General features: G+C 46.0%; 2 protein-coding genes across 4 annotated transcripts; one reads left to right on the forward strand and one right to left on the reverse strand.

Annotated features, from left to right (window-relative positions):
- Positions 1-3,135: 3,135 nt before the first annotated feature.
- GTF2E2 (general transcription factor IIE subunit 2) lies at positions 3,136-26,980 on the reverse strand. 2 transcript variants are annotated; one of them, XM_027456111.3, is made up of 8 exons: positions 26,876-26,980; positions 26,523-26,689; positions 16,113-16,204; positions 15,456-15,563; positions 13,532-13,714; positions 12,982-13,075; positions 5,038-5,153; positions 3,136-3,995 (listed from the first exon to the last, which is right to left on the reverse strand). In XM_027456111.3, exons 2-8 carry the CDS (start codon positions 26,683-26,685, stop codon positions 3,876-3,878), a joined length of 876 nt encoding a protein of 291 aa, XP_027311912.1. In that variant the 5' UTR covers positions 26,686-26,689; positions 26,876-26,980; the 3' UTR covers positions 3,136-3,875. The 2 variants fall into 2 exon arrangements, with proteins under 2 accessions (XP_027311912.1, XP_021131754.2); XM_021276079.4 differs by lacking the exons at positions 3,136-3,995; positions 5,038-5,153; positions 26,876-26,980 and adding an exon at positions 6,035-7,280 and having other exon boundaries at positions 26,523-26,869.
- On the forward strand, positions 16,562-22,338 carry SMIM18 (small integral membrane protein 18). Of its 2 annotated transcripts, none has more exons than XM_005025127.6 (2): positions 16,562-18,280; positions 21,758-22,338. In XM_005025127.6, exon 2 carries the CDS (start codon positions 21,803-21,805, stop codon positions 22,094-22,096), a length of 294 nt encoding a protein of 97 aa, XP_005025184.1. In that variant the 5' UTR covers positions 16,562-18,280; positions 21,758-21,802; the 3' UTR covers positions 22,097-22,338. The 2 variants fall into 2 exon arrangements, with proteins under 2 accessions (XP_005025184.1, XP_038033797.1); XM_038177869.2 differs by lacking the exon at positions 16,562-18,280 and adding an exon at positions 19,150-19,291.
- Positions 26,981-27,025: the final 45 nt, after the last annotated feature.

Consider the following 27,025-nt stretch of genomic DNA (forward strand, 5'->3'; position numbering starts at 1 on the left):
GGGCTGCTTCTAGCCATCCACAGCTCGCCGTCCCCCCTCGTCAGCAGGTAGCGGGGGCCTGGCTCTCCCTGGTGGCCCGGCAGCGCCTGCCCGTGCTCATCGAAGTGACAGCGCTCGCTGGCTACGGCCGCGTGCCGGGGCTTCACGGCGCTCCTCAGGGCTCCCCGGCCTCCCTCTGCCCCGCTCGCTAAAAGCCTGGAATGATCACGATGAATTATAGATTAGCTCCGGCACAAACCGCCTCATGTCAGTTTTCTCAGTCGACCATGCAAAGCCCTGCTGTTTTACAGCCCCTTCCAGAAGGATCAGCGCAATGGAGGAGGAGGAGGAGGAACAGCTCCTCAGCCACAGCAACTTTTACAACAGAAGCCAGTACACACCCGTGTTCAGAGCTGTGACACCCCTGGGCTATCTATCTTGAAAAAAAAACACCCAAAGTGCTTTTACTTTGGGGTGAGGAGGAGCAGGCACACATCCAGCAAGCACGTCAAACCTGGAGCCTCGCTCGTGCGCACCGACGGGTTCAGCTCACGCCTCTTCTGACCCACTTCTGCTCTCAGCTGTGTGCGCAGAGGGTGAAACACCTCCTTCCTTCCCCTCTGCTCCCTCGCAGCCACAGGCTCAGGATGCCACGGTGCGAGCAAAAGGACAAGGCAGACAGCAGTGACATACCTCAGAGAGCTCCTGTCACTGCCAGACAGCTCGCTGTCCCCCGGGGCCCTGTCCATATGTCCATCAGCATCACGGAGGGGAGGCTGAACGCCTCTCTGCGCCTGGCCAACCCGGACAAGGTCAGGCAGCAGCTCGGCCAGCACCCTGCGTGCACAAGTCCTTCAGCAGCAGCGCGGACACACGCCACCTTCAGCTGCAGCGGGGCTGTCCCATGGGTGTGGGCAGCTCGTGGCCCGCTCAGAAAGTGCCCATGTGGAGCTCACCAGGCCTCTGGGCCCCCAAAGGGACACGCACGCTGGATGCTGTGTGGCAGGCTCTGTCCTGTGCACGTTGGAGGAGTCCTCACCTGGCAGGGACAAGCAGAGACTGTGCAAAAACTCATCTCAATGACTTGCCAAGGAGCCTTCCTGCAATGCATGAGGTAACGGGGCCTCTCCCCACTGCCGAGGGCAGCCCAGGTGCCCTCACCTCGCTGGTCAGCTGCACACGTGGCCAGGGAAGGGAAAGAAAAGCGGAGGAAGAGGCCCCCGTGGTCCTCAAGAGAGAGCGCGACGCCTCTCAGCAGCCCTTCATGCTGCCAGACTGAGGGAGTAAAGATTTTGCCAAAGAAAGCAAGCTGAGGGCATGATGGTTTTGGCCACCGTGAGAACCATCTCGCCAGGCACAGGATAGCTGAGAACACCCTGGAGGAAGATAAAGGAAGTTTAAGGTTTTAGCAGCTGTGAACTCTTACATTTAACTTCAGCAAAATAAAAAAAAAATTTGGACGTTGTGCCATGAAGAGACTGAAGCAGGCTGGAGTGCAACTAAAAGCTTTCAGCAGGCTCCCGTTGATACCATCTGAGATGTTTTTAAGTTTTTTGATTTTCAAGAGGTCTTGGGGAAGAAAAAAAAAAGAAAGAACAACCGTAAGGCCCACTGGGAGCAGATAGAGAAACAAAACCCAGCTCCTCAAACCCACGCAGAAGAGAGGAGCTCATTCTTATCTTCTGGGCTTGTTTTCTTCAGATCTGTGTAGCCTCAAAGGGGCCAATGGGGCCAATGAGGGAACCCTTTCAGCTACTTCCAAGCTTTGTGACTGTACCCTAACAAGCTGCAAAATCTGTCTTGTTTTGCCCTCTCTGCTAGCACAGAGGAGATGACTTCCACCAGCAAGACAAAGCTTTCCAGCCCAGTCCTTCCTACCGGACATCAGCTGGACCATTTTGTTCCTCTGCACACTGGAGCCTGACAACACCACCACAGCGCGCAGAGCTGGTAGTTAATCTTCCTTTGCTGCTCTCTTGTTTTTTGACCTAATGTAATTTTCATCTTTGAAAGTAGCCAGACATATTCTTTAGTCTCCTTACTACCTTAATCGCTTCAGCAGAGACACTAAACAGATAGGCTGCCTTACGGTCTGCCTTGCAAGCTTCAGGGGTTCGTGCTAGGTGAGATGATGGGGAGGTACCCCAGTAAGACCCCAAAAGGTATGACAGGCGATGCAGAGCTCTGAGCTCTGCTTTTGTCCAAGCACCACCACCAAAAAAGGGACTGCTCAAAGCGCAGCAGACGGAAGGGAACCTTTGTCTTTGAGTGAAATGGCAGAAGAGAACAGTTTTGCAATTGTGCCACGGGTGCTTTATAGCAGGGCTGTAACAGAAAAGTAAAAAGCTCCAAGAGGAATTGCTTGTGCCGGCCTGGAAGATACAGGAGAGAAAAACAGTTTCAAAGCCAGCGTGACGCTTTTATGTATGTATTTATATACATAAAAATAGAAAAGAAACCTCCTACTGGTGTTCAGCAGCTCTTTACACGGGACTGACACGTGTAATGCTCGAAGCATTGTCTGTTTCTCAAAAGAGCCCTCTTTAAAACCAGGTGTATTATACAGAGGGATCAATGCTACACTTACAGAAGTTTATTTCTCCTCCTGCACTTTCCCAAGCAGACGTCACTTGTTTGGTGCTCCAGCAACAAAGCCTTATTCTTCATCTGCTCCTGGGTCCAGATCGGGCGGCCTCTGCTTCGATCCCTGATAGGTCGGGCAAGAGCAGAGCTCCTGTGCGTGCGGCAGCAATCTGCTGCTGGCGGGCTCTCAGGCTCACCTAGTTTATCTTTGATCCTAACCCCAGAAGGGCCGAGGAACAGCCCCTCTACTGCGGTGCCGTGAAAACAATATCAGCATTGACTGACTCCGGTTCAGTACATCAAAATGAGCTATCAAGAGGACGTAATTTGGCCACATTCCACATTAGGCAGTCTGTATGGCAACGAACATCAGGCAGCCACAGGGAGCTTTCATTTAAGGTGGTTTTTCCCCTCCCCCAAACAAGAATGATAAAAGATGACAGTGTTAGCCCAGAACAATAAGTCATTGAGAAGATTAAAACACAGCAAAGAGTCCTTTACCTCCTCGAAAAGGAAAACACAACTGGAGTGAAAGACGAAAGCTCTCTTGTTCTTTAAGGAAGCAACACTGGAAACCAGCATTGTGAGTTTATTACTTAAAAAAAAAAAAAAAAAAAGTTTCAGTATTACACTGTCATTTTATTTCCCTCCAGTCCACAGCATAGAACTGTGCAACATGGGTGCACCCATTACAGTGAAGAGAAATCGCCGAGAGCAATTTCTGGGTAGCATTAGGGAGCAGCCGCTGCGTTGCCGCCCTGCAGCCTGCTCGGAGCTCGGGAGAGGGATTTTTCCTGAGTCTGAGCCTCAGGTATCAGTTCAGTAAAGCTCAATCCCACAATAGGAAGGAACAGAAAAACCGTAGGTGTATTTGACGGGAAAAGAAACTAGCTTGCAGTGATTTTAGGAGGAGGTTTCCCTGAAATAGGTACAACAAACACTGTATTCAATTCTACTAGAAAGCCCCTCTTAAGTAATTCCAGGTAAATACCCATTAAGCAATGTAAAAACAGAGTTAAGCACTGAACAGGAACTCCTGCATTACATGCTGAGCACCATTTATCACTCCATGCCAACAGGCAACTTGTGAGAACCTCTCATTTAAAGACACATTTCCCATTAGCTAATTAAATTAAACTCTAAATTTAATAGTTCGTACTTGCTCTTAAACTGACCTGTTCCATCTTGGCAGTTGCTGGGATGGGGAAACACATCACATTACTATATACAGTCAGTCTTTCTGCGAGCAGACACTGAGCCTGAGTGGCAAAAAGCCTGTATAAAAATGCTTGTTTGCTCCAGAACTCAGCTGGTCACTGTTTGCCAGGAACGACATCAGAGTAATCTTTTAATACTCCAGCCAAATGGTCATTGTGAGTCTTAAATCGGCGTTTCTTCTGAGAAGCGGGTTTCTTTCTCCTCTGAATAGGAGCCTGCAAGAAGAAACAAACAGTAGTCAAGAGATCTGCCCTCCAGCTGCGACACCTGACCTGCTGTGCTGTCCACAGGCTCTGCCTTGCTGCGAAGGAGAGCTGTGCGTGAAGAAGGGGTGGGCAGGAGGGGAAGGTGGTTTTTTATGCAGGAAGAAACAACAGCAATCGGTCCAAATCCAGGCAGGGAATTGGCAAAGGGTACATAGCAGAGCCTCCCGGTATCTCACGCGCTGTAGGAGATCTGGCATTTGTTTCTAAGTGAGATTTCCAAACACTCTCAGGCAGCTACAGAAGGATATAGAGCCCATATCCACAACTACGTGCTCAAAGACCCATTTAGCATACAAGAGATCCAGGAGAAATGCCTACGTGACAGCAGGCATTAAAACATCTACTGCAGTGACTGGCAGAAACCAAGAACAAATCCTGGTGGAAGGGCTCTTGCAAAAGGACAGCTCGAAGCCAAGTGCAGAAGAGAAAAGACATGGCGTGTCACATACAAATAAATGTAAAAAAAATAAAAAAATAAAATAAACTTGTTAGAAGGTAGGAAGAAAGCATCTCTAGAGACCTTGTTGCCATTTTGGCCTCCCAGTAAAATATGGGCATATCGCACCCATTTTGTGGAACAGCGCTATGTGAGGTGGGAGGCAGGTTAGATTATTTCTGTTGGGGTTTCAAGGCTACTTAGCAGAAAAGAAAAAGAAAAGGCAAGAGAAAACCTTCTCCCCAAAGAGTAGTTATTCTTTTGCTCCTAATGCATCGTACGGCTTTAAGCAGAAGCTTCCACTTTGGAGCTCAGAGGGATTTTTGGCATTTGCCCTCTTCTTGATGCTGCTTGGATTACGCTGGCTGAAACAAGTTATAAAAACACTGGCTGCTGGCTACAGCATTGTTGTTTTGCAGCTTCTTAAAACGGGTCGCAATTCCCTGAGCTACACAAAGCAGCTGTGCATAGGCTCAGCAACGTGTTTTGGAATTAACACTGCAGGGTCAGGAAGGGGGGGGTCTCTCAGGAAGATCTATAATTCGCATCTCTTACTATTTTCTTTGGTCCAGCTTCTTGCATGGAAGAAATACCCTGTCGTTTCAGGTACTCTTCTATTTTCTCCTCATCCATAGAATCCACGGGAATGCTCCTCCACAGCTTCTGAAACTCTGCAAGACCAAACACAGCCTCATTTCATATCCCAGTGAATAAACCTTGGGCAAAGCCCCGCACGAAGCGGGGGAAATACACTTGAGCTCAAACATTGAAGGACTCTGATCTATCAGCCTGTGATGCAGCGATGCTGCCAGCAGGCACCCAATTAGCACAGCCCTTTACCCTCTCCAAACGCCGGATGCGCTTCCAAAAAAAGCCAACACACGCACAAAAAGAGAAGCCCCCGACACTTAAGGGAAGAAGATGAGCTGATTCTCATCTGTGCTAACTGCACTCCAGCGTGCCTGCATCCAGAGCACCCATTGGCAGTGTGTGCTTTTCATGGTAATTTGCTGCAGCCTCTACCTTTTTGCCCAGCACCTCTGTAGCCGTGCAGACTGTCAGCATGTTTTATAAGCCCCGGTTCAAACGGTCTTGGTGAAGGGTAATAACTAACCATAAACGGCAACTCCATTGACACATCTTCCGCTGCCATTGTCATGGGAGACTTGACATCTCCTAGTCCAATTTACTGAGGATTCAAGACATTTACTTCAGAGGTTTTAAGCTCCTTTATCGCTGTAATCTAATACGTACCATGCCGTACAGATAATAAATTACTAGAATTCCTCTGGTGTTAAAAGAAGAGAGATACCTTAAAAACCACAGCAGCAGGAAAAAAGGCAGAGACAGTAAGTCTTAATTAGAGCAGCTGCCATCTGCCTGAACGCTCTCTGCCTCATGTAAAGTTTCAGAGAGTCTCTGGAATGCCTTCTCCAGGCAGCGGCTGGTACAATCCTACCTCCCCTCATTCCCCAGGCAGTAAGTTAGATATATCCTGTCAGCAGGTTTGGCTAACAAACTATAAATAAAACACGAGGCACACATAGCAACGCAAGACTAAATTTTTCCCTTTATTTCCAGACAAATTTAGTATACAGTTGTCAAAACAACCACAACTTCTGCATGCGTAAGAAGTTGTCCTGTGCAGCAGGCAATGAAACACTCCAGCGACGATCTGCCACAGATAGACTGGCTCTAGCCACACAGCAACAGAACAGCACCGTGAAGAAGGCGTAAGCGACAGAATTCCTTCCTGTGCTTGGACCTGTTCCCTTCCTAACACGTCTTGTTTTTCTAGGAAAGCACATGCTTTTAGCCTCAGCTCGTTCTTTCCCTTCCCATTACCAACAGCAAGGGGCTGTTCAAGCTTCCCAGGAAACAAAAGAAAGGAATTTTGCCAGTGGAGAACAACAACGTTCATTTTTGGTAACCCAGCGCTTTCGAAGAGAGCTGAATCCTGTCAAAACACCGCTTTTGGTTTCATGGAGATAGTGCCTTCCCATTCGGGCTGCACAACAGGAGCATTGAGACAGCAACCTTCAGATAACTTAATGCAGGGAGTGACGACGCTGTAGTCAAGACATTCAAGACATTCTCTGTCTCCTCATCCGTTTTGGGTGTGATTCCAGGCTTTTGGCATATCTTGTGGTGCCTGCTATCACAGATCATCTCTCACCTAATCCTGTTGCAGCAGGTGGAAAAGGTTGTGTTATGATCAAAGCTGAGCACACAAGAGACATTTCTCAGAGATGAGCTCTCAGATGAAAGTCTTAGCAGCAGCTTGAGCAAGGGTCCCAGCGTGTCCTCTGGACTAAGCAGCACGAGCTCTTTCAAGCTTTTTCCTTTCTGTTCGTGCCCTCTCTTTGTCTTGAGCACCCAAACAAGCCAGAGCAGGACCCTGAGACCTGGTGGTGGTTGGAAAGAGGGATCCCACGCTTGCTGTGCAAATGCTGTATCGCACGCTGCGAGAAACCATGCTCCAAACCACCCATTTCTGTGATTCATGCATGAAGTGCTGCCCATAAACAGCTGAATATGAAAGAGATCCCACTTAGAGATACTTTCAGGTTGCGTTGCACTATACGGCCTTTGGCTCTGCACAGCCGAGTCCCGTGAGACCTGAAGAGATGCATGGCAGTTCTCTAAGATGTACGTGACAGGCATGTGTACAGTGGATGGAGCAGAAGAGAGAACTGGTAGCAGCTTTTACGTGACAGCGGCCTTTTTCTTGAGACGTTCTGCTACAAACACAAACGATCTGTCTTCTTATTAGAGATCACGATACACGGACAAATATGCTTTGGTGCCAAAAAAAAAAAATAAAAAAAAAAAAGCTGAGGATAGCTACTTAAGGGTAACCAGCCTGCATTCTTCTGGAGAACAGAAGTGAAAAATTAAACAGTAGAAAATAAATGGCCAGCTCTTCAAGGATCAAAATGCACAGAAGCACAGAGCACAGTTAATACCTAACCCCAGCATTTTGCATTTCTTGTAACGCAACATAATGATGTTATACCATCATTACAGCCTCACATTTGCCTTTCAAACTTGTCCAAGAAATATGAATGGAACAGTCACCAAGAACCCAGACCGCAACGCTAAAATGGACTTTAAGTACAGACAGTTTAATTTACTAATTGGCCCCACCAGAATCACTACAAAGTATTCAGCAACGCCACTTAATAACTCCTCCATAAATCAGGCTGCTTTCAGTGCTATAGCTTTGACCCTGGTAATTGCAAAATAACTTCAATGCAGAAGCTCCGTGTACAGCACTGAAGTACCTTAATGCGGGAGAAAGCGGGAAATCACAATCACGCTGTCCCCTGGCAACACTCGGTGTCAGAGGGTTGGTTCGGAACTAAAAGCACAGGATGAAGGTGGAGCAGTGTTCAGGCAGCTGCACGTACTAGGGGTGTTTATTTAGGGTGCCACCTGAGGAGAAATGGAAACCTGTCCCTCATCTCATCACAGAACCGATTCAGTGTAACACCAGATACTGAGCCAAATGCAGGAACTGAAGAGAGCGAGCAGCTGGCTGGCTGGCACTGAACCATTTCCACATTACCTGTCAGATTTCTTCAGAAGTCTCTAAGGACCGTGCCCCTATCAGTTAGTGAAAGTTTAGACCTTGGGAATACACTATCTGAATTATTGTTGACATCCTCTCTGAAATGCGAGAATCTATGGGAAAAGCTGGCAGTAGCTACAGCTCTCAGCAAACAGTTCTCCACGATTGTGGCTGTGGTATTTCTGCACCTCCTGGCCAAACATTCATACCCTTAACCCATGAGAGAATGAGGTTTCTCCACGTTCTTTGAGGAGAATTTGAAAAACCACACCCCTGGCCTTTCCTGCGGCTCCTAGCTTGTAAAATCAGCAGCTCATGAGGGGGGTCAGTGACGAGGAAATGGCACCCAAGGACCTGATTACTGCCCTCCACTGCCTTTGGAGCACATCTCCGAGCTTATGGGTGGCCAGGCAGGAGGACACAGGGGGCTGGCCTGTCTCTAGGAGGAGAGAAGGCAGAAAGAGAATTGCTGTGCTCAGCTGATGTGTCTGAAGAGCAGGCAACGTAACGGTGACAGAAGGGTGACCTCAAAACACCAGATCTGTTTTTCACGATGACTTTCTTCTGTCTGTGACAAGGCGCAGTGTGAGAGCAGGGAGGGACTGCTTCGGCCAGGCACGGAGAGCAGGATCAGCTGCACACAGCCATTCCAATCCCAGAGCACATCCAATTCCTTCTCCACGTCCTCTGAACTGCAAGGCGATCTTTACACCATCAGAGCATGATGGAAGCGGGAGACTCGTCACTTGGATCCACTGAACTATTTTACAGCTAGAGCCAGAACAAGACTGTAACAGCTATGGAAAGACAAAGCTGTCCAGCAGTCGAGACAGTAAGGCTTCATCTGACCACAGCAGGCTGCATTCAGACAGCCTGACAATTCCTCCTGCCGCTTGGGCTGTTATGACAAGACAGAGCCCAGAAAAAATCCCCTAGAGAGAAATTTCCAAAGAGTTTCTGGCCAAAGCTACGCAGGTGCTGTGATCCCTAAAGGAGACACGTGTTTTCTGCAGAGAGCTCTTAAGTCCTGATGGAAATGCAGACTTTTCCAGCACAGGCAGCAAGCTGTGGTCACCGCACCCTGAATGAACAAATCCTGTATGCAGTACCTTGCAATTTGACCGCTAAAATCTATAAGGGAACAGCTCGCAGGCTGCTCCCTTGCTCCTCCAGGTCACTAACTCCTGGTCTTTTGAATAAGGAGAAGAGGGACCGAGACCTGAAGCACCACAGCAGGCTGACTGAAAGGCCAATTCAGATGCTTGCTAACATCTCTATCATGGAGCTGTGTGCACGCAGTCTTAAAACAAAGAGCTCGGACCAGTGTAACAAGCACAAAGCAAAGCAGAGGGCAGCATAACAAAGGTTCTACAAATGGCTTCTCTCACTGAAATACCTGAGGGGTAAGGATGTTCCTGCAACTTTACTGTATGGGGGCCTCATATATAAAAGCAGTTTGCACCAAACACTCTTTCTATAAATGCTTACATATGGGAAACAGGGTCATGGGTAAGTGGCTGCACCGTGACTTCAGCGTAGTTTATCCTGCAGTTCTGACTGCTTCACCTGCTCTCGCAAAAAGGCTGAGATGGCTCCTGGAGATAAACTTCTGTACCATACCGGTAATAAAATCTGTCAGAGATCAGAAACAGCTTGAAAGTCTTCACTGAGCTGAACTCAAACCTGAGCACAGGATGAGAACAGACAACATTTCTGTGGAGAGGGCAGAAGAGAAGAAACAAAGAGCAGCAGGGAAGATGGAGTCCTGCTCCACAGCAGTCCCAGGGAGTACAGGACTACATCTGTACCAGGCAGAAGAGGTGCCCATCAACTGTCTTGGAATTCTAAGCCAGAACCATAAGTCCTTGCTGATCCTCAGCAATTTCTGTACTGTCAAATTGAAGAGGCTCTGGCCACTCTTTAAATCTCCTCAAAGGCACGTAGGAAGAACAACACGTGTAATTACCAAGTATCCACATTTTCAGGCATTACAGTATTTCCTATATTGCCTTCAGACGTGAAAGACATCGTCTCTAGCAGTGAAGCAATCGGACTGTCATTTCAATATTCAGCCCCACGGTAAAAGCTTGGTTCACATGCAAAGTGCTTGCTTAGCCCCAGCACAAAAAGGCAGTGCTTTACTTGGCTGAAGCACCTGAAATCCAGCCTGGCTTTTATAAACCCGTTCAGCTACACATTACTGACAGAAGATTAATTAGTCAGGAAGTCACGATGGAGGAACACATGCAATCTGAACCTTCTTTGGCTAATCACAGAAAAGGAAGAACAAAAGCTGTTCCTCACTACACATACCTTCTCTAGTAGCCTGGAGATCACGATATAGGTGTTGCACTGCTGCTGAAGTACACGGGGATTTATTTCACAAAGGGGAGAAAGAAAAGCTCGTTCAGCCATTAAAATGACTGCAGTCAGGACAGAGGCAAGCACTGCCAGGAAACAGTTTCTCCCACTACTTTAGACAGCAACCTCCAAACTACCCCAGCAGCTCCTTTTTCTCTGCTGACGGCTGGTGGAGCTCAGACAGCGAGGGGAGAGGAACTTTTAGAGGACAGTAATCCCAGCCAGCATGCGTCCAAAACTGGAGTGTGCCATACAGCACAATCGTGCACTGAGCACTGCAGAGCCCTTATTTCTAAGGATAAACATTAAACTAGAAACATATTTTGAACTGTCATCAGTTGCTAGATCAAAGAGCCTTGACAACACTTCAAGGCTTATATCGCAGTCTTCTAAAATCTCAGTTTTAACGTTGCTGGAGATAATGAGCTGAAATAGCACTGCTAGCGCAGGAACATGTCATAACTCATCCCGTACGCAGACAATTCTGCCAAGGACTCCCTAAGAGACATGCTTGTAGTGCCCTGGAGAGAATCTCCGGGAGAAATTGCTCAGGAAGGATGGGTCTTCCTCATCACAGGATAACACGGTTGGAAAAAAGACCCATTCCAGCTGCAGTAAGTACGTGAACCCACTCAGGGATGTTTCAAGAGTTGTGGCATACACAGGCAGATCACAACGTTCACAAAAGGAAAAGGATTTTGCCCCTCTCAGAACAAAGCATTATCTTCTGCATGACAAGAAAAGCAAGAAAACAGCAGGAACAGAACAAAAAAAAAAACACTTTCTGATCAGATGGGAACATGCTGCCACCTGCGGATGAAAGAAAGCAAGGCCACCTTGAACTACGAGCACATTGCACACTAGTGGTCCCTTCATTAGACACTAGAGACTTTAATGCCTTCCTCGCTGGGAGACTGAGCCAGCCAGCTTAAACATTTAGTTTCATTTTTTTGTGCGTGTGTTGTTTTTTTTGGTTTTTTTTTCTTTTTAACCTTTCCTCCTCTTTCTCAGCAATGGGCTGCACCACTTGTTCCTAACCACCGATCGATCAGTGCAGGATGTGCTAAAATATAATACATTGTATAGGAACAGCCTTGGATTTTTACTGGCTCCCTGACAGAGTTTGGCAGATTTCCTTTGCTCCTTCTTAATAGAACGGGTCCTTTTATTAAATTTCACAGTTAATCTTGGAGTTATTACAAACTAAGAGCAATAGAATAGAGATCTGCTCTGCTAACCCTTTTAGACTGGCTGGGTGCCAATTATCTGGAAAAGGTACAAAAGAAGAAATGATCAGCAATTGTGACTGTAATACAACCAGTAGCTGCTAAAAACTTAAAAGCTTTGTCTACTGCAATAGAGCTGATTTCTAAAGGTTTTGGCAAAGCTAGGATCCCTAAAAGCTGTGGGCTGTTGGACCGAAGAAACCCAATCTGAACAAGACGACAGCGTTAATGGTAAAATTGCAGGCATTTGGGAGGTTACAAATTCCCCACTAAAGGCAGATTGAGGCTTACAATTCTGCATTTCACATATAGTTTGGACTCCCAATACGAAGACATACCAGAAATTACGGTTTAAAGAGACTCAATTAAATATTTTGAAACTATTTTTATACTTTTAGGTGCTGTAGGTGACATCTACTAAATTATCTTTGTGGAAGAAAGCTATTATTACTGAGCATATAAATGTGGTACATAACAAGTAAGTTGCTTAACTCTACTTAAAATAGGGTCTCTCTGAGCTATTCAAAGACGAAGAGCTTTATATTTTGTTCCTATATGTCCCTATATGTTCCATTCCTACGGTCCTGCAAGTAGAGCAGCCGAAGTCTCTACAACTCTTTTTCCTTCTACGATAAGATGGCTTTGTGTGGCATGTGTCCAAGTGAAAAACAGTAAGTGTTCAGTGTCCTTGAATTGTTTAAAATTTAAAATCCCTGGTCTTTTACCAGGGATTGCCTTCTCCCTTCTGTACTTACAGCTATCTGATGTCATTATTGCAACACATCCCAATTTGCATAATTAATTTCCACTCCGAGCTCTAGGAAGCAGCAGTACCCCACACCTACACTGCCCTCCCAGTTGTCAGCTGCCCCTTCTCAGTACTTCTGTTCACATCCCCTCCCTGTCTGCTTTTTCCTTCTGTTCCATTCCTGGTAACTCATTGCATTCACCAACGAAAGACACATGATTTATAAGCTGGAAAAAAAGAGCAAACTCAAACCCAGAAGGAATTCCTTTGTTTTTTGGCTGCCCTTTACGCAGCAAGATGTTAAATGACATTTAAGTCACAGGCAGGTGACTTTTGGTCTTTTCTGTCATACTTACACTTGAATTGCTGGGTTCCTGCTGCCATGTATCCAATATAAAACAGAGGCTATTACCTCTGAACTCACTTGCTCATTAGTCTTGTTAGCCTTGTGTTAATATAAACCCTTTTACTGACTGAATCTGGATAGACCTAAGATTTGATTATGACATTAAAAGACTGCTTATACATACATACAGCTGCATAAGATGAATGCAAATCAACTATCATGGAAACAGATGTAAATAAACACCTACCTTCATCCACAGTAAACTGACAACTCTTATCATTGTAGAAGAGAATTTTCTTCTTATCGGGGCGATTAACAAAGATGATCTGGTCCCCTAAAGCCTCGAAAACAAACACAAAAGAACTCAAAATCACTTCATTTCTAAGCACAGGGATTCCAACATGAACAACAGACCCAGATTTGTGCTACAAAAAGATCAACCAGAGAAGCAGCAAAGTAACCTGCAACAAAAAGCATCCAAAGGGGACATTGTCAATAAGTGCACTAATAAAGCAAAGATGAGATACAGGGGGCTGAGATCAAGGGATAAAAGCACCACTAAATGCTTTCAGTTGCACTGTGGGAGATCAAGCGTCTTTTGGGGGAAAGAACTTTGACAGCTGTGCTGAGACATCAGGCCAAATCTGAAAGTAAAGAATGATGTCCAGAAAAAGCTACAATATTCGACCTTCTGAAATAGGTTTTGAGTTATCTAAAGAACAGAAATAACTCGTGACAAAATTCTCTCTTAGACTCCGTGTCCTCTCTGAGAACCTAAGTAGAGCAGGTTCACTCACCTTTATGGCTTTCTGTGCATTGGGTAGCCCTTCCTCAATATCTTCTAAAAGGATTCCTCCCAGCCCTCGCTGGTCATGCTTGTCCAGGAGCCTGAGCAGAGCCTTTTTATCTTTCAAGTTGTACTTGGGTTTGAAAGCATACTTCCCATCTACAACTTCTATTTTCGGATTGTTGACTAGAGCCTGTAATAGGAACATCAATTTTAAAACCTGAGAAAGAGTGCACACTAGTACATTTTTCTACTGTGATTTTCAACAGCTACAAACACATCAGCCACGTTAGAGCTGCCAGTTTGGAGGTTTGAGATTGAAACAGATTTTAAACCCCTGGATCTTAGATCCAGCCCAGGCGTAATTCACCGCAACGTAAAGCACAAAGCACCAAAGGAGGAGGCTTAGCATCATTCACTTAGTGCCCTTGGGATTGAAGGTCCATGAAGCCTCTTACGGCAGAGAGCCGCACGTGTTCCTTTTTGAGAAAGGAAGGACAATAAAAAAAAAGGATGGAATGCAAAAAAAAAAAAAAGTGCTTTGGCTGAATATAGAGTGCAAACAGACAACTCAGCATGTCAAAATCAGGTCATATGCATGTTATGAATGTGAAAGGCATTACCCTGGGATGAACAAAACAGGAGTCAGTCTTCCCCAACTGCTGTCAATTGGCACCAGCAGCTGTAGAAGAAATTGAGAAGAGCAGACCTCCTGCACAGCAGGATTTTACTTATGATGCCAGCTTGAGTGAAGCTGACCAGAAGCTCATGGACAATTGAAATGATTTAAGATATGCTCCGAATCAGTTTTGCTGTGCAGCCAGTACCATAATGGAAGTTCACCTGTAACAGAGGGCAACTCTACTTAGTTTCTTCTGCAGATGCCAGCCTGACCCTGAAAGGAGAAAGAGAAGAGACACAGAAAGAAGAAAGGAGGGAGAAAACGCCTGTAACAGAAAAGGTAACTACGGCACTGCGGGATATTCGTTCACCTTTTCTTACCCAGTAGCAACTCGGTGGTAATTTTATGTAAACTTCCTGGGAAGAGCTTTTTGGTACAGACTTGATATTCTGATTAATTACAGAAATAACCTGGAGCTACCCTTCAAAGTTTACAACGAAGCCTAGTTTTCATGGTAACAGCATTGCGGGATTGGAGATTTCTGTACACCAGAGTATTAGCACTGGTACCAAAGGAACACTACAGGCTGTATTAGTTAAAACCAGCCTAGTTTCACTACACAGAGATTTCTTCCCCATGCACCAACAGCCTTTACTACTTTGTTGCAAGGATTTTAAATACGATACAAGCAAAGCCAGATACACCAATTAAGTATAAATACCAAATATGGTTATTTTTGTTGATTTATTTGTCTTGAAATCCCATGAAGACATTCAGATCAATTAAGCATGAAGAAGGACATAGTGCCAAGTTACAACTCCGTAGGAAGGACACCTAGCATATACTGTGAGACTAATGGACTTTGCGATCCCTCAATTGCAAACAGGGATTTCGCATCAGAATTCTTCATTTCAGTAAATCACAAAGAACTGGAAGTCTATGAATTTTGTGCCAAACTCCTTTTGTTCAGTTAATTTAACATCCTGGACACAGGAAGAACTCTCTGCTTTGATTTTTTATGAAGAAATTCCTTGAGAAAAACAATTTGAGTATATAAAATTAGTAACGAATAAATTCACTGGACATAAAACTTACTCTTTGTGCAGTAATTCTAACTGCTCCTTAAAAATGTCGGAAGAGCTTTCATTTCAGAGTTATTTCAATAGCAGGAGGCATAAGACAGAAACATGAATCAATGCAGTTTCTCAAAAAAGAACTTTTATACTTATACAGTCTGTAATTAAATAAATCTGTACGGTTCAGGTTTATCATTATCCTTTGATCTCTTATTAAAATCTAAACTTTTCTTTACCTCGCTCATTAACCATTGCTTCTGTTTGAGTCCAATATCTAAATGCTGTGTTTCATCCAAAATCTCTTCTAGGGTTAATGGATGTGTATCACCACGCTGGTGCCGAGTCTGGAAAAGTGAACAGCCTCTATCAGTGATTTGTACTCCTTTATTTAGCAACTCAACTATCGTAAAGTAACAAAAATGGCATAGAAAGCATTAAAAAGGCATTAAAAAAGCATTAAAAAGTATAATTTACAACTTTTGTAAAAGTGGGATAACGCAGGGTTTTTGAGAACAAGGAAAAAAAATGTTAGTACCAGCTGAGATCGAGGACAAAATCATTTGTCAAGCACCAAATTACAAGTTACTTTGCTAAATAGCTCATGATTGCTAAAAGTTGGCAACATCTTCCAATTCCTATTTCTAATGCAAATAAAAACCTTTTTCCTGGTTCTAGGTTGGAATAATTTCCTTACTGGAATAATTGGGATTCCAGTAAGGAAACAATATACTGGACGCTTTGTTTACAGAGAGCGTTTTAAATTTAACAAACTAGTTTCTTAAAATTCAGTAAAAGAATTTTGGACTGAAACATTCAGCATCATTTAGCTACCAGAGGAGAACAAGTAACAAAAGCATTTCCAAACAGTATAGTTTTACATCAAACTGCTGTACCTTCATGTAATTCACTATCTTAGCAAGGACTCCAAACTTGTAGCCAGAGCCTCCTGAAAGGGCTTTCAGGTTAAATGATCCATTGCTGTGATCTGCAACAGGAGAATAAATAAATAATAAATAAAATGATGGTTTCAACAACACCTTGACCCCCTCTAGTTCCACAGCCCCTCAGGAGCACAGTGATGAACAGAAACGCGTGTTCCAGGCACAGTCACCCACGGGGGGCTCAGTGTTGTAAGCACACTGGGTGTGGAACACTTCTGAGCAGACCTCCATAAACACGAAGGTACTGGGACTTGAGCTTTAAGAAAACAGCAAGCAACGGCAGCGTTAATACCCTAAGAGCACATGTTTAATTCTGTGGTTTAACATACCATAATCATTTATGCTACCTTAATTCATGCTGAAGTAACGCACTTCATCTGTGCCCCACGATTATCGCTGCTGATAGCTTCATAATGCTGAGTAGGAGCAGAAAGCTTCACTTATTTCAGTTAGCACACCCCAAGTAAAGTAAGGTTGTGTTTGTTGTCATGGGCTTGGTTTTCAGTTTGTTTATTTTGAAAGCAGCTCTAGGGGAGATCTTATCAAAAAATCATAAATTCAAATTGCTTCACTTGGTGTGCTGCACCACCGAAACAACAATTCAGCATCCCCTCTGCTGCCAGGTCTGGCTCTATCTGAACGTGTCACGAGGTCTGTTACTGCATAAAGTTTCAAAAATTCTTGCAAGGCAGAGCTAATGAGTTTTATTAACTGCATAACATGGTACATTAAATAGGAATATCCACAAACCACTACCAAAAGCCACAGGTCCATTACCAGCATAATGTTGCTCAAACTTCAGAGCAACAGCTTTTCAGAATTTCAACTGTTCCAGAAAAAAAGTCCCCTCTTTGTCATCACAGGAGTTTTTAAAATCCATCATTGATTTCAAATTAAATTTGACTGAACAGTAGAGATCTCAGAGATACTGAGTTCCTGTTACTTCTGTGAAAAATAGGTTGAGGGACAGGAAGAACAGTAGAAATGCCTTAGCTGAGACAGAGCCTGCAGTGGGTACCAGGCAGAGCTGCTAAGCAAAGTCTTTGCCATGCTGTTTGCTGTGGTTAAATGTAGATTCCCTTGTTAAGTTACAAGGAAATTGCAAATTAGTTTTCCAAAGTCACTGTGGTTCAGCTGAATTTTGTTAATCTCTCCCACAGCATGTCAGCCTTCTTCTTTGTTGATCTGTAAGCTGTTAATATAAGGCAGCATGAAGGGGGAATTTTGGATGTAGTCAGCTTTCAAACAAGTCTACTTCTGGTAATTTTGGTGAAAGCTCAGATGGAAACTGGTGCTAGTGTAGTAAAAGGCTAATGCAGAAGCAAAGCATGTCAAATCTAAAACTTGGCAACTGCTAATTCCCAAGCGATTACACGACGCTGTATTAGAGGCATTACACTGCCATGTAACAATTCTAAAATTAACACAGGACAATCAGCATAACTCCAGCTCCATAAGAACATTTTATTCTGGTTACCAAATTAAGTGAGAAGAACAAAAGCCAGCTCCCCCTAGAAGTCTAGCCTTTGGGGATTTTTCCCCACAGGATCCCCTTTTAACATTAAAAATTCATCTGAAGGAAATTTTGCAACGTGTAACGGGAGGTCTGAAGCAACTAAAATAAAAATCAAGAGCCAGAACAAACAGCTAAGGCGACTTAGCACGTATTTGTTCTGTCAATTGCATCAAGGAGATTATCCCGTTTAATCGGCCTGGCTACGGCACGCCACAGCTCCTGACAAGTCAGTCCAGCACGCTGCGAGGCTGGAGCCTGCGGATGTGAGCGCTTCCAACGTCACGCTCTGACCGGCTGCCTTCCAGCGCAGAGCAGGGCCAGCAGCGCGCCCCCGTGTGCTCCTCAGCTACCGAGCCTGACACGCACAAAAACATCCCGAAAATAACGAGTCGGGGAGAGGCAGCTTCCTCATCTGGGCAGCAGAAGTGGGATTTGTGAATGATTTCCTCCCGGGGTTGAGGGCTTGATGCAAATGAGCACAAAGGAAGTTGTCAGCAGCACCATGCGCTGGCCAATCGCAGGGAAGCTCCATCTTAGCTGTGCCATAGGCTGCGTTAAAACAGGGAACGGCACGGCGCTCTTTCAGCATCCTTTCAGACAAGAGGTAGGTGTGCATCATTTTCTAACGTTGTCTTCGGTTTGTCTTGATGCCTGCAGGAAAATATGCCTGTAACATGCAAGGCTGTAAAAAGCTTCCTAGGATCAGGGTGATTTTTCTCTAGATGTAGCAGGATTTTATTCTGCTGAACACAGAGGAGCTCTCGTCTTGCACTATCAGGCAGGCACTTTCACCATCTGTGTGCTAATGGAAAATTGATGACCGCTCCATCTTACAGAAAAGCTAACACAATGAGCCAAGATTCAGTAAACAAAATGGATTTGATGCTTACTGGGGAGGCCGCTTGTTTTCTGCAGCCTCACTTCCTTATAACTGATTCCGTGTGGTCTTGCAGAAACAACAGAAAAAGGATGTTCCTTAAAAAATTAAAATAGCCTGTTAAAGCTGAAATCTGAGAATGTACCTCCCAGGAGGGTATTCTGTAAACCTCATCAATTACACCGGCTAAAACAGATGCGTGTTCATGGATGTGCTAAAAACGTGTTCCAGAAACCGGTCTGTTAGGGTAGGAAGAAAACCCCTTTGCGTATTATTAGCATTGTAAATATCACAGCACTGATCAATCCAACACAAAGAGGTTATAATCCGGCTGATTTGTACATGCCATAACCCCAAGATGTCTATTTGGTGGTTTCTCGAACAGGACTTCCCCCATACTGCACTGAAATGATTTTTTGCCAGTCATTTCCCTCTGCTCCATGAATATGATTTCAAATAAAGCTGCTTTCCTGCAGCACCTGGGAAGGAGGATACTTTTACATTAAATCCTCACCTAGATATTAGAGAACCCAGTTCATCAAACATTTAACTCACTCAATTCTGCATGCAGATCAGCCTGGCTTACAGTACCAATTTAAATCGTGCTACTCCGGTCTGGCGCAGCAGCGATGACAGCCAGGAGCTGCTACGTGCCTGCCTTGCCCCAGCCAAGCCTGAGCTGACCACCACCCTGGAGGAGCACCAGCTCAGCTGTTCAGTTCAGCGCAGCCTCCCCAGGTACGCAGGCAGAGCCCTAATGGTGGCAGCAGCCAGCCCTGCAGGAGCAGCTCCTCTCCTCTTGCCTCCAGGGCCGGTGGCTGGGCATCATGCCCAGCCCCTCTGGTAGTCCCAGAGCTTGATTTCCATTGATACTGCTGAAAATATGGTATTTCTGATCAATAGAAAAACATAATTGTTGTACCTGGTGTTTACAGAGTGAGCGAATTTATCAGTAATGATGCCAAAAAAATCCCATCTCAGAAATCTGTTCAAAAGGATCAAAACAAAAATCCCCTCCGTTCTTCCAAGGATATCCTCTTGCCATTTAAAATATACATTGAAATCTTGCTTGTGTTAGTTATCCCTCAAAAGTGACTCCAAATCCTTTTAATCAGCCTCCTCTCTTACCAATTTTCAATTCCTCAGACCACCCCTCCAAGAACTCCTTTGAATTTAGCTCCATCCCCTGTGAAACACGCCAGCTGAGCATCCTGCCTAGGCCATGGCCAAACCAAACCTGTCTCTCAAAGCCAGACCCAACTCAACTCACTGGTGTTTTTAGCTTGGATTTGCTCTACAAACTTTTGTGTATATATATAAAATAAGATTAATTCATTCTATCCATTTCAGTCTTACTTTGTGCATTCATTTACAAATTTGTCCATTCAATTACAAATGTAACAGAAGAAAGGATAAATTGCTGCAACTCCTCCAGTAAACATCAAATGCTAGTTTCACTGACAAAGCTGGTCTGTTTCAATTAACTCCAGCAAAGATGGAAGGATAAAGAGATGGAAGGATAAAGAGCAAAATGTACAGCAGTTGAATGATTAAAATTAGATGTGCATGGCAAGCTGGCTTGGCTGCATCGTTCTGGTTTTCATTAACACCATTTATTTTATTATTAAATAAGGAGAGATGATTGAACTGCTTTAAGCAACCTTTTTCAGCAGACTCCATCAACACTTCTCCTTTGCTGCTTCTTGTTTATTTAGGCATTTTCTGGTTGTCACTTGCTAAACAGGCTGATTGCAGAATTATTTCTGGGCTATGCAAGGTTCATTAAAGCATTATCTGTGAGCACAGCTTAATAAACAAAACACTGGTGTTGCCCCTTGGTTCTGTAGCTTTAATTACTGAATGAAATTGAACTAAATGTGGGTAGCCAGGACTATTTTGTAACAAATATAGAAACATTTTTACTTTTTGCTTTCTGTTCAAAGCAAAAATCTTTCATTGATGCATGGAAATAGGACTCCACAGAAAGAAATAGTTGCCCGAGGGACCCAAAGATCACTACAGCATCCTCCAGTATGCTAGGCCAGATAACCAGGAGTTACTGTAGCTCCTCAGGTATATTTTTTATTACATAATAGACTATACACCAGAAGTAGTGTAAGCTCCTTCGGTTTTGAGAGACAAAGCCAGAGAAAGAAGGAAACCAAAAAAGAGACACACAACTGTGAAGCCCTTCTAAAACTGCATGCCTTGATGGCAATATCACTCATGCCAAAGCTGAAACCAACTTCTCACTTTCTCTCCCCCACACCACAATGCAGCCTTATCTTCTCCTGGTCCAAGCACATAGTGCTTGGCAAGACAGGATCCTGTCCTTGTGGCTAAGCAGAGAAGGCAGCTGAGAATAAGAAGGCAGAGCTCAGGAAGGGTTGGGTTGGGTGTTCCTTCTGCCTCTCCTAATGGCCACGAATGGACTGAGACTTCCAGATAACCAACATCAGGCACAGCTGGGGAATGAACACCTCAGCAAGACCGGCCTTCTTAGGTCAAAAAGGTTTTGCAGTGTTAATGAGTCTGCACTAACAGGCAAATCCAAACTGAGTTTTCAGAAACCAGGATTGTATTTGTGAACTAGAAGGACAAGGGACAGCTCAGCCCCATTCTCTGGAAAAATCCTCCAAGATAGTTACATATATCTGTTCTTTAAAAAGCTTTCTTTCTCTATGCAAAATAGGGAACCCACCAACCAACACCAAACAACCAAACAAGCAAACAAACTCAAACAATATTAACATATAGAAAGTTGCCCGAAGCACTCAGCTATGGGAGATGGCAAAAGGATCTCCTATTTTTCCAGGAATGCCAAAAGAAGGCTGCAGGCTTTCATGGCATGAAGTACTAAGCCTCAGAAGTAAGGGCAGACAGGTTGTTGAAACCACTGTACACCTTCAAATTCTCTTTGTAACCTCTTTGTCGGTACTTGAAATAAAGAAACAACACTAAGTTCAGAGTAACTTACATACTTCGTGCATGTAGGGAACAGAAACACAGAACCAAATGTTCCAGACAAGTCACAAAGTTTACATTTTGGTCTGATACTTTTGTGAGCAAATCAGCCCATTCAACAATCCATGTACTGTAGGCGGTGTGAGACACAGTCTGAGACAAAGTTCTTCCAGTTTGCGATAAAAATCACAGTATATTCTTGATCAACAGAGTCCTCAACAGCTTTGTTTTCTGTTTCAGCCCCCAAATCTGTGACAGGGAATACGTTAAGGCAACTCTGCGAGAATGGCAACCCTCAACGCCACTCACTGGAACGAGACCACCTCCATCTACCAGTACCTGGGCTTCCAAGTGCAAAAAATTTACCCCTTCCACGATAACTGGAACACTGCCTGCTTTGTTATTCTGATCATATTCATCTTTACTGTCGTCTCTCTGGTGGTGCTGGCATTCCTCTACGAACTGCTAGACTGTTGCTGCTGTGTGAAAAACAAAACTATGAAAGACTTGGAGAACGAGCCCAACCCTGTTAGAGCGATGATGAACAGCTTCAGAAAGCGCGAAACAGAGGTGGTGTAGGAAGGACTGATCATCAGCACATGAACAACGTTTAACACCTTGAACAAATCCTCTTGTACCTTACCAACGAGCAAGTCCCATGTGTTTTTTCGTTTCTTTTGGACTTAAATGTAATAGCAGCAGCTCCCATTTCATCTCTGGATGTGAACTTGAACAATTAGCAAAGGCGTTCTGAGTGCTTAGCAAAAGGATGATCTGTTGCAATGTAATGGTGGAAGAAAATTTCTTTGTTTTTAAATGCATTTCTGTTGTTCATGTTGAGTTACTAGAGTAGGTCCTTGTCTACCTGAACGAACAAACGCTGCTTAACATGCATAAAGCGATGCTGCTTAACTGGAAAAAATCATTTGTAGAAATGCTCAGCAACGTGATCAGAGCACAACGGCACAGCACTGGCCTCCCCCTGAGGCCAGCCATACAGGGACAAGACAGACTTGTAAGGGATGAGGGGAAGAGAGATAGGAGGCATCAGGGTTTAAAGGCAAGAGATCCCATGAGACGGGGGGGGGGCTCGTGTGAGTTCTTGCCTTTGGCAGCTTTTACTACAGGTTCCTTGCTCTAAAAAAAAATAGGATGGTGGGGGGAAAGCAAGCCAGCATGAAAGCCATCCCTAAAATAGCCTTTGCTAGCCTCCTGTGGTACAATTTGACCCCTTCTCCCTCCCTTCTCCAGTTCCAGAGAAGTGCTCTTCCCTTCCTTCATATTCTGTTGAACAGCTTCTGGGTGTCAAGACACTGCAGTACCGTAACTCCCATTATTTCCCCAAAAGCACACTGAATTAGGACTGTGGTCTAGAAGAAACAGGGTCACCTTTCTGTCCCCAGGCTGCTGTGCCACCTGTGACGCTACAGGGAACCTGAAGTGCTGGACGTGTCAGTCCCACCTCAGCTTTTCAAAGCTGAACTGCAGCTGACCGAGTCCTTGCCACAACGCAGCACAGGCTGCAGATCTCCCCTCACTGAGGACATCCCCTCCCAGCCAGCACGCAGCTTGCAGGTGGCCACACGCCTCACAGAGGAGGCCACATCACGATAACCCCCGCACTAGAGATGGTGGGATGGATGAGCAGCAAGACGTGGCTTTGTTTTGCACAAGAGACCCTCAGAGAAATCCATCAGCCTGCGGACGCATCCCAGAGTTGGACCCCTCACGCCTCTCTTTCTCACAAACCGACCGCAGAAAACCTGCACCATCAGCTTTTGCCTCTAGCTCACCAAATCATCCTTCTGTGCTGTGTGGCATCTACAGTTTTTAAAAGAGGAAAGTTTTGCCTTTACAAATTACAGCTGTAATGATGACGCCCAAATGCGTAGCCCTCTGTATGACCCGAGTCTCTCACTGCTGGACACACAGAGAAAAGCAAGCCAGTGAGAAATGTCCCAACCAGACCGAAGCTAGGTGTGGGACAAGATATTTAACTATATAAAACCCAAATAATGCTCCTGGCATTAGGGAAATAAAGCCCACCTAACAGCCAAACGAACAAGTAAGCTACAACACCAGTCCTGCAGTTTTATCCCTGCTAGTAATACCTCCGTGCCACGGCCAGTACCTGTAACGATAAACTTTTCTGATAAAGCTTTTTTTGATGAAATCCCTCTCAGGTTTCACATGCCTCAGCAACACAAGATGTGGGCACACACACTAGAGGACTTGCTGATTTGACCCACATCAGAGGGTACCCAGACCACTACTGACCGAGAAGCTCCGTTGATTCATCTGGAAGAGCACTCTCCCTTCCTCAGTCACAAACGACACCACTCTCACTGCAAACATTCACCCCCCACACGCTAACTACTGGCAAGACCGAACGGCGTCAGCCTTGTACGCAGAGAATGCTTCTAGCTACGATCAAACTACAAGCACAATTAAGAGAAGCTGATGCCCCAGCTACGAGACAATCGAGGAGTCACCCCCAGACACGCGCCGAAAGTCCCGTTTGTGATGTCCTCTGGACCGGGGAGCTGCGCATTTGGCAGCCTGCTGTCCTGCTCACGAGAGGCAAGGGGAGCCGCTGGGACACGCTGGACTAATGCGCCTCTTTCCTGAAGGCACCCGCTCCAAACACAACAGGACTGCTTTCCACCGGCAGCTCCCCTGCCCAGCGCCATGCATGCAGCCAGTTGCACCAGCTTCGTGTCCTCGTGCCCTCCCAGGAGGCACACGCGGGGAGAAGTCTTGGGACCCGCTCCAGCTAAGCGTTTTCACAGGAAGCTGTGTGTCTGCACAAGGAGCAGAAGACAAGAATCTCCCCTTGCGCAGCCCTCCAGCCTCAGGAGAATTCTTCCCCTCAGGCGAACTAAGGCAGAGAGGCAAGGCTGTGGAACAGCTCCCAGAGATTTCAGCTCTTGATGGCCAGGATCACTGCCACAAAGGTCTCAAGAGAAAGACTTAACTGTTGATCAATAAAAAGAAATAAACAGATGTGATCTATTTCCTTTATTTTCCTGTTACGATTCTGAACTGAATAAACAAGGCAGCTTTGAATTTGTCAAGTAACTTGTTCGCATAATAATTTCAGACAACTATGGTAACAACTATTCTCACTGGAAAGCTCACAACAAATCCGCAGACACGTGCTAGATTTACCCATGTGGTCACTCAAGGATTGGCATGGTCTCAGTGCCCCTCCATCCCAAAAAAGAGTCAAGGGCAGGTTCTCTGAGTCCTAGAATGACAGAATGATGGAGAACTTGCAGGCTCTGCCTACCCAGGGGCTATCGATGCTCACACACAACCACTGGAATATTATTTATCATCTCTGTGGCCACCACACGATAAAACTGTACACAACCCTCTTAATTTTCATTTCTTCAGGGGTTCAGGGATTCTCCGACATCACTTTTTACTCCACCTCCCCAAGGCCCCCCTCTGCCACATGTATATCGCAACAGGCCCCTAGCAATCTGGCAATTCAAATAAAAAATGGGGTTTTAGGCAAAGGACTTTGCAGCGTCACAGAGCAACGCGTGTGTTGCCTGTGGCTGTCTGGCCCATTCTGTCATTTGCCCCTCAGCATGCTTGTTCTGAACCAGCTCCTAAGAACAGAAGGGAAAGAGCTGCTTTGCTCACTCTCCAGTACTTTACTTCCACCCTTGCTGCTTCTGCAGCAGCTAGTAAATACTCCACAGGGAAAACTGAACGGAGACTGAACTCATCGTGCATAAAGATGTTAGAAAAATCTTGAAAGCTTTCTGATACTGTTTGGAATGAAGCCAGCACCATAAAAACAAAGTGCATTTCCTCACAGCCACACGTTCTTATCTGTGTAAGCTCACCATCTGACAGCTGCAAAAGCACTCTCAGAAATACCCACCCCACAAAACCACAGAAACAAAACGACACTTTCTCTATTTATGCTGCTGCTTGGTCACGCAGCTACCCAAATCCTCCAGACGAGCCACACTTGGACAGCCTGCCCATCACTCTTTCCCAGTAAACCCCCCTCCCTCTGGATGCACACTTTAGGATATCCCAACATACAGTTTGATTTTATTTGGAGAGGACAGCGTGGCAAAGAGGCAGTGGAAACCTACCCTGCTCTGATTTATTTTAAATGTTATTTGGTGCCCTGAGGGGCTCTGAAAACCAAAGTCAGAAAAATTTGCTACTCTTCTTCTTGGACAGAAGATGCTCCACTCCTCCTATCAGTGACATTTTTCACTGCTCTTTTTAGTTGTATTGTTTCATTTAGAGTTTAGAAGTGAGCCACAGGTGGCACTCAAAACACAAGCCTGCAAGGGGGTTACACAACAGCATTACTTTGTATCTTAGTAATTCCTGACCTCCCCTTTGCCCAACAGGGTGCATAGAGAACTGTGCCAGGGCTTGCAGAGAATATCCACAAGCCCCTCAAATTACTCTTCTCACACCATAAAAGCAAACACAGAGCAGGCTGCTGTGCGCACACAAGCCCTCTCCCTGCTGCGCCTCTCAGCTGCTCGCACTCTTTGGGTGCTGCTTTATGAACTCGTTTGGTTTCGAGAGGCACTTTGTCAGCACCTCCACCCCAGGGAAACGAGCCAACTCCTCAGGCAGGCAGATACCTACAGCCGTGTTTGCGAGCCGAGATTAGTTCCCGAGTAAAACGAGACGGGCTGCTAGCCGCAGCACGCCAGCCAGGCACGGCACAAATTACAAGACCCATCACAGCAGCCTGGCTCGGGGCTGGCAGAATTAAGTTTTCACAAGGACCCCTTGCCAGAAGGCCCCAGGGGCCTGGCGTTCGCTGCCACCCACACTGGCACAAAATGACGCTCTGCAACAGCAGCTGGCAGGAGGGGGTCTGACCCGCGCAGCCAAAGTTTGTTTTTCACACCGTGCAACCGCGTTTCTTGGTAAAAAAGCGACAATTTAGGAGAAAATCTGATTACAGCACAAAGGCCGAACGCACACGAGCAGCGCGGCGCAGCCCACTCGCACCGACCTGCGCTCTGCTTGGAGCCGGACGAGCCGCTCTGCTCTACCTTCGCCTTCTTCTTCTTGGAGGCCGCGGAGTCGGAAGATGGCGCTGGGCGCTTCTCTACGGCCGGCGTGGAGAGGGCTCGCTTCTTGAACAGCTCCCGCTCCCTCAGCAGGCTGGGATCCATCGCTCTGCTCGGCGGGGAGACCAAGGGGCGCGGGCAGCGGGCTCAGCGCGGCGCTTAGGGGCACGGCCAGCTGCCGGCGGCCCCGAGCCCCGGCTTCACCCCCGCTCCCCTCAGGCTCCCCTCAGCCCCCCTCAGCGGGGAGCCGCCATTTTGTCCCCCCGCCCAACCGCCGCCCCGCGCGCTCCCTCACCCGCCCGCCGCGGCGCGAGGCGCAGGCCGCTCGCCGCCTATTGGGCATCGCCGCCCTCCCGGCGGCCCCCGCGACAACCCCACCCCGGAAGCGGGGCGGCCGGTCGTTGCTATGGCGACGCGCGCGCGGTGGCCGCCATTACCGAGCCCC

Source organism: Anas platyrhynchos, chromosome 4 (assembly GCF_047663525.1).
Source record: "Anas platyrhynchos isolate ZD024472 breed Pekin duck chromosome 4, IASCAAS_PekinDuck_T2T, whole genome shotgun sequence".
Lineage (NCBI taxonomy): Eukaryota > Metazoa > Chordata > Aves > Anseriformes > Anatidae > Anas > Anas platyrhynchos.

Excerpts from the sequence above, each read along its gene's own strand:
- SMIM18 (XM_005025127.6), top strand. The coding sequence starts at position 21,803 with ATGGCAACCCTCAACGCCACTCACTGGAACGAGACCACCTCCATCTAC.
- GTF2E2 (XM_027456111.3), bottom strand. The coding sequence starts at position 26,685 with ATGGATCCCAGCCTGCTGAGGGAGCGGGAGCTGTTCAAGAAGCGAGCC. Across the intron at positions 13,715-15,455 it reads AGCAATGGTTAATGAGCGAG|GCTCTAGTCAACAATCCGAA; the intron begins GTAAAGAAAAGT and ends TTCCTATTACAG. Across the intron at positions 13,076-13,531 it reads ATGCACAGAAAGCCATAAAG|GCTTTAGGGGACCAGATCAT; the intron begins GTGAGTGAACCT and ends TTTGTTTTCGAG.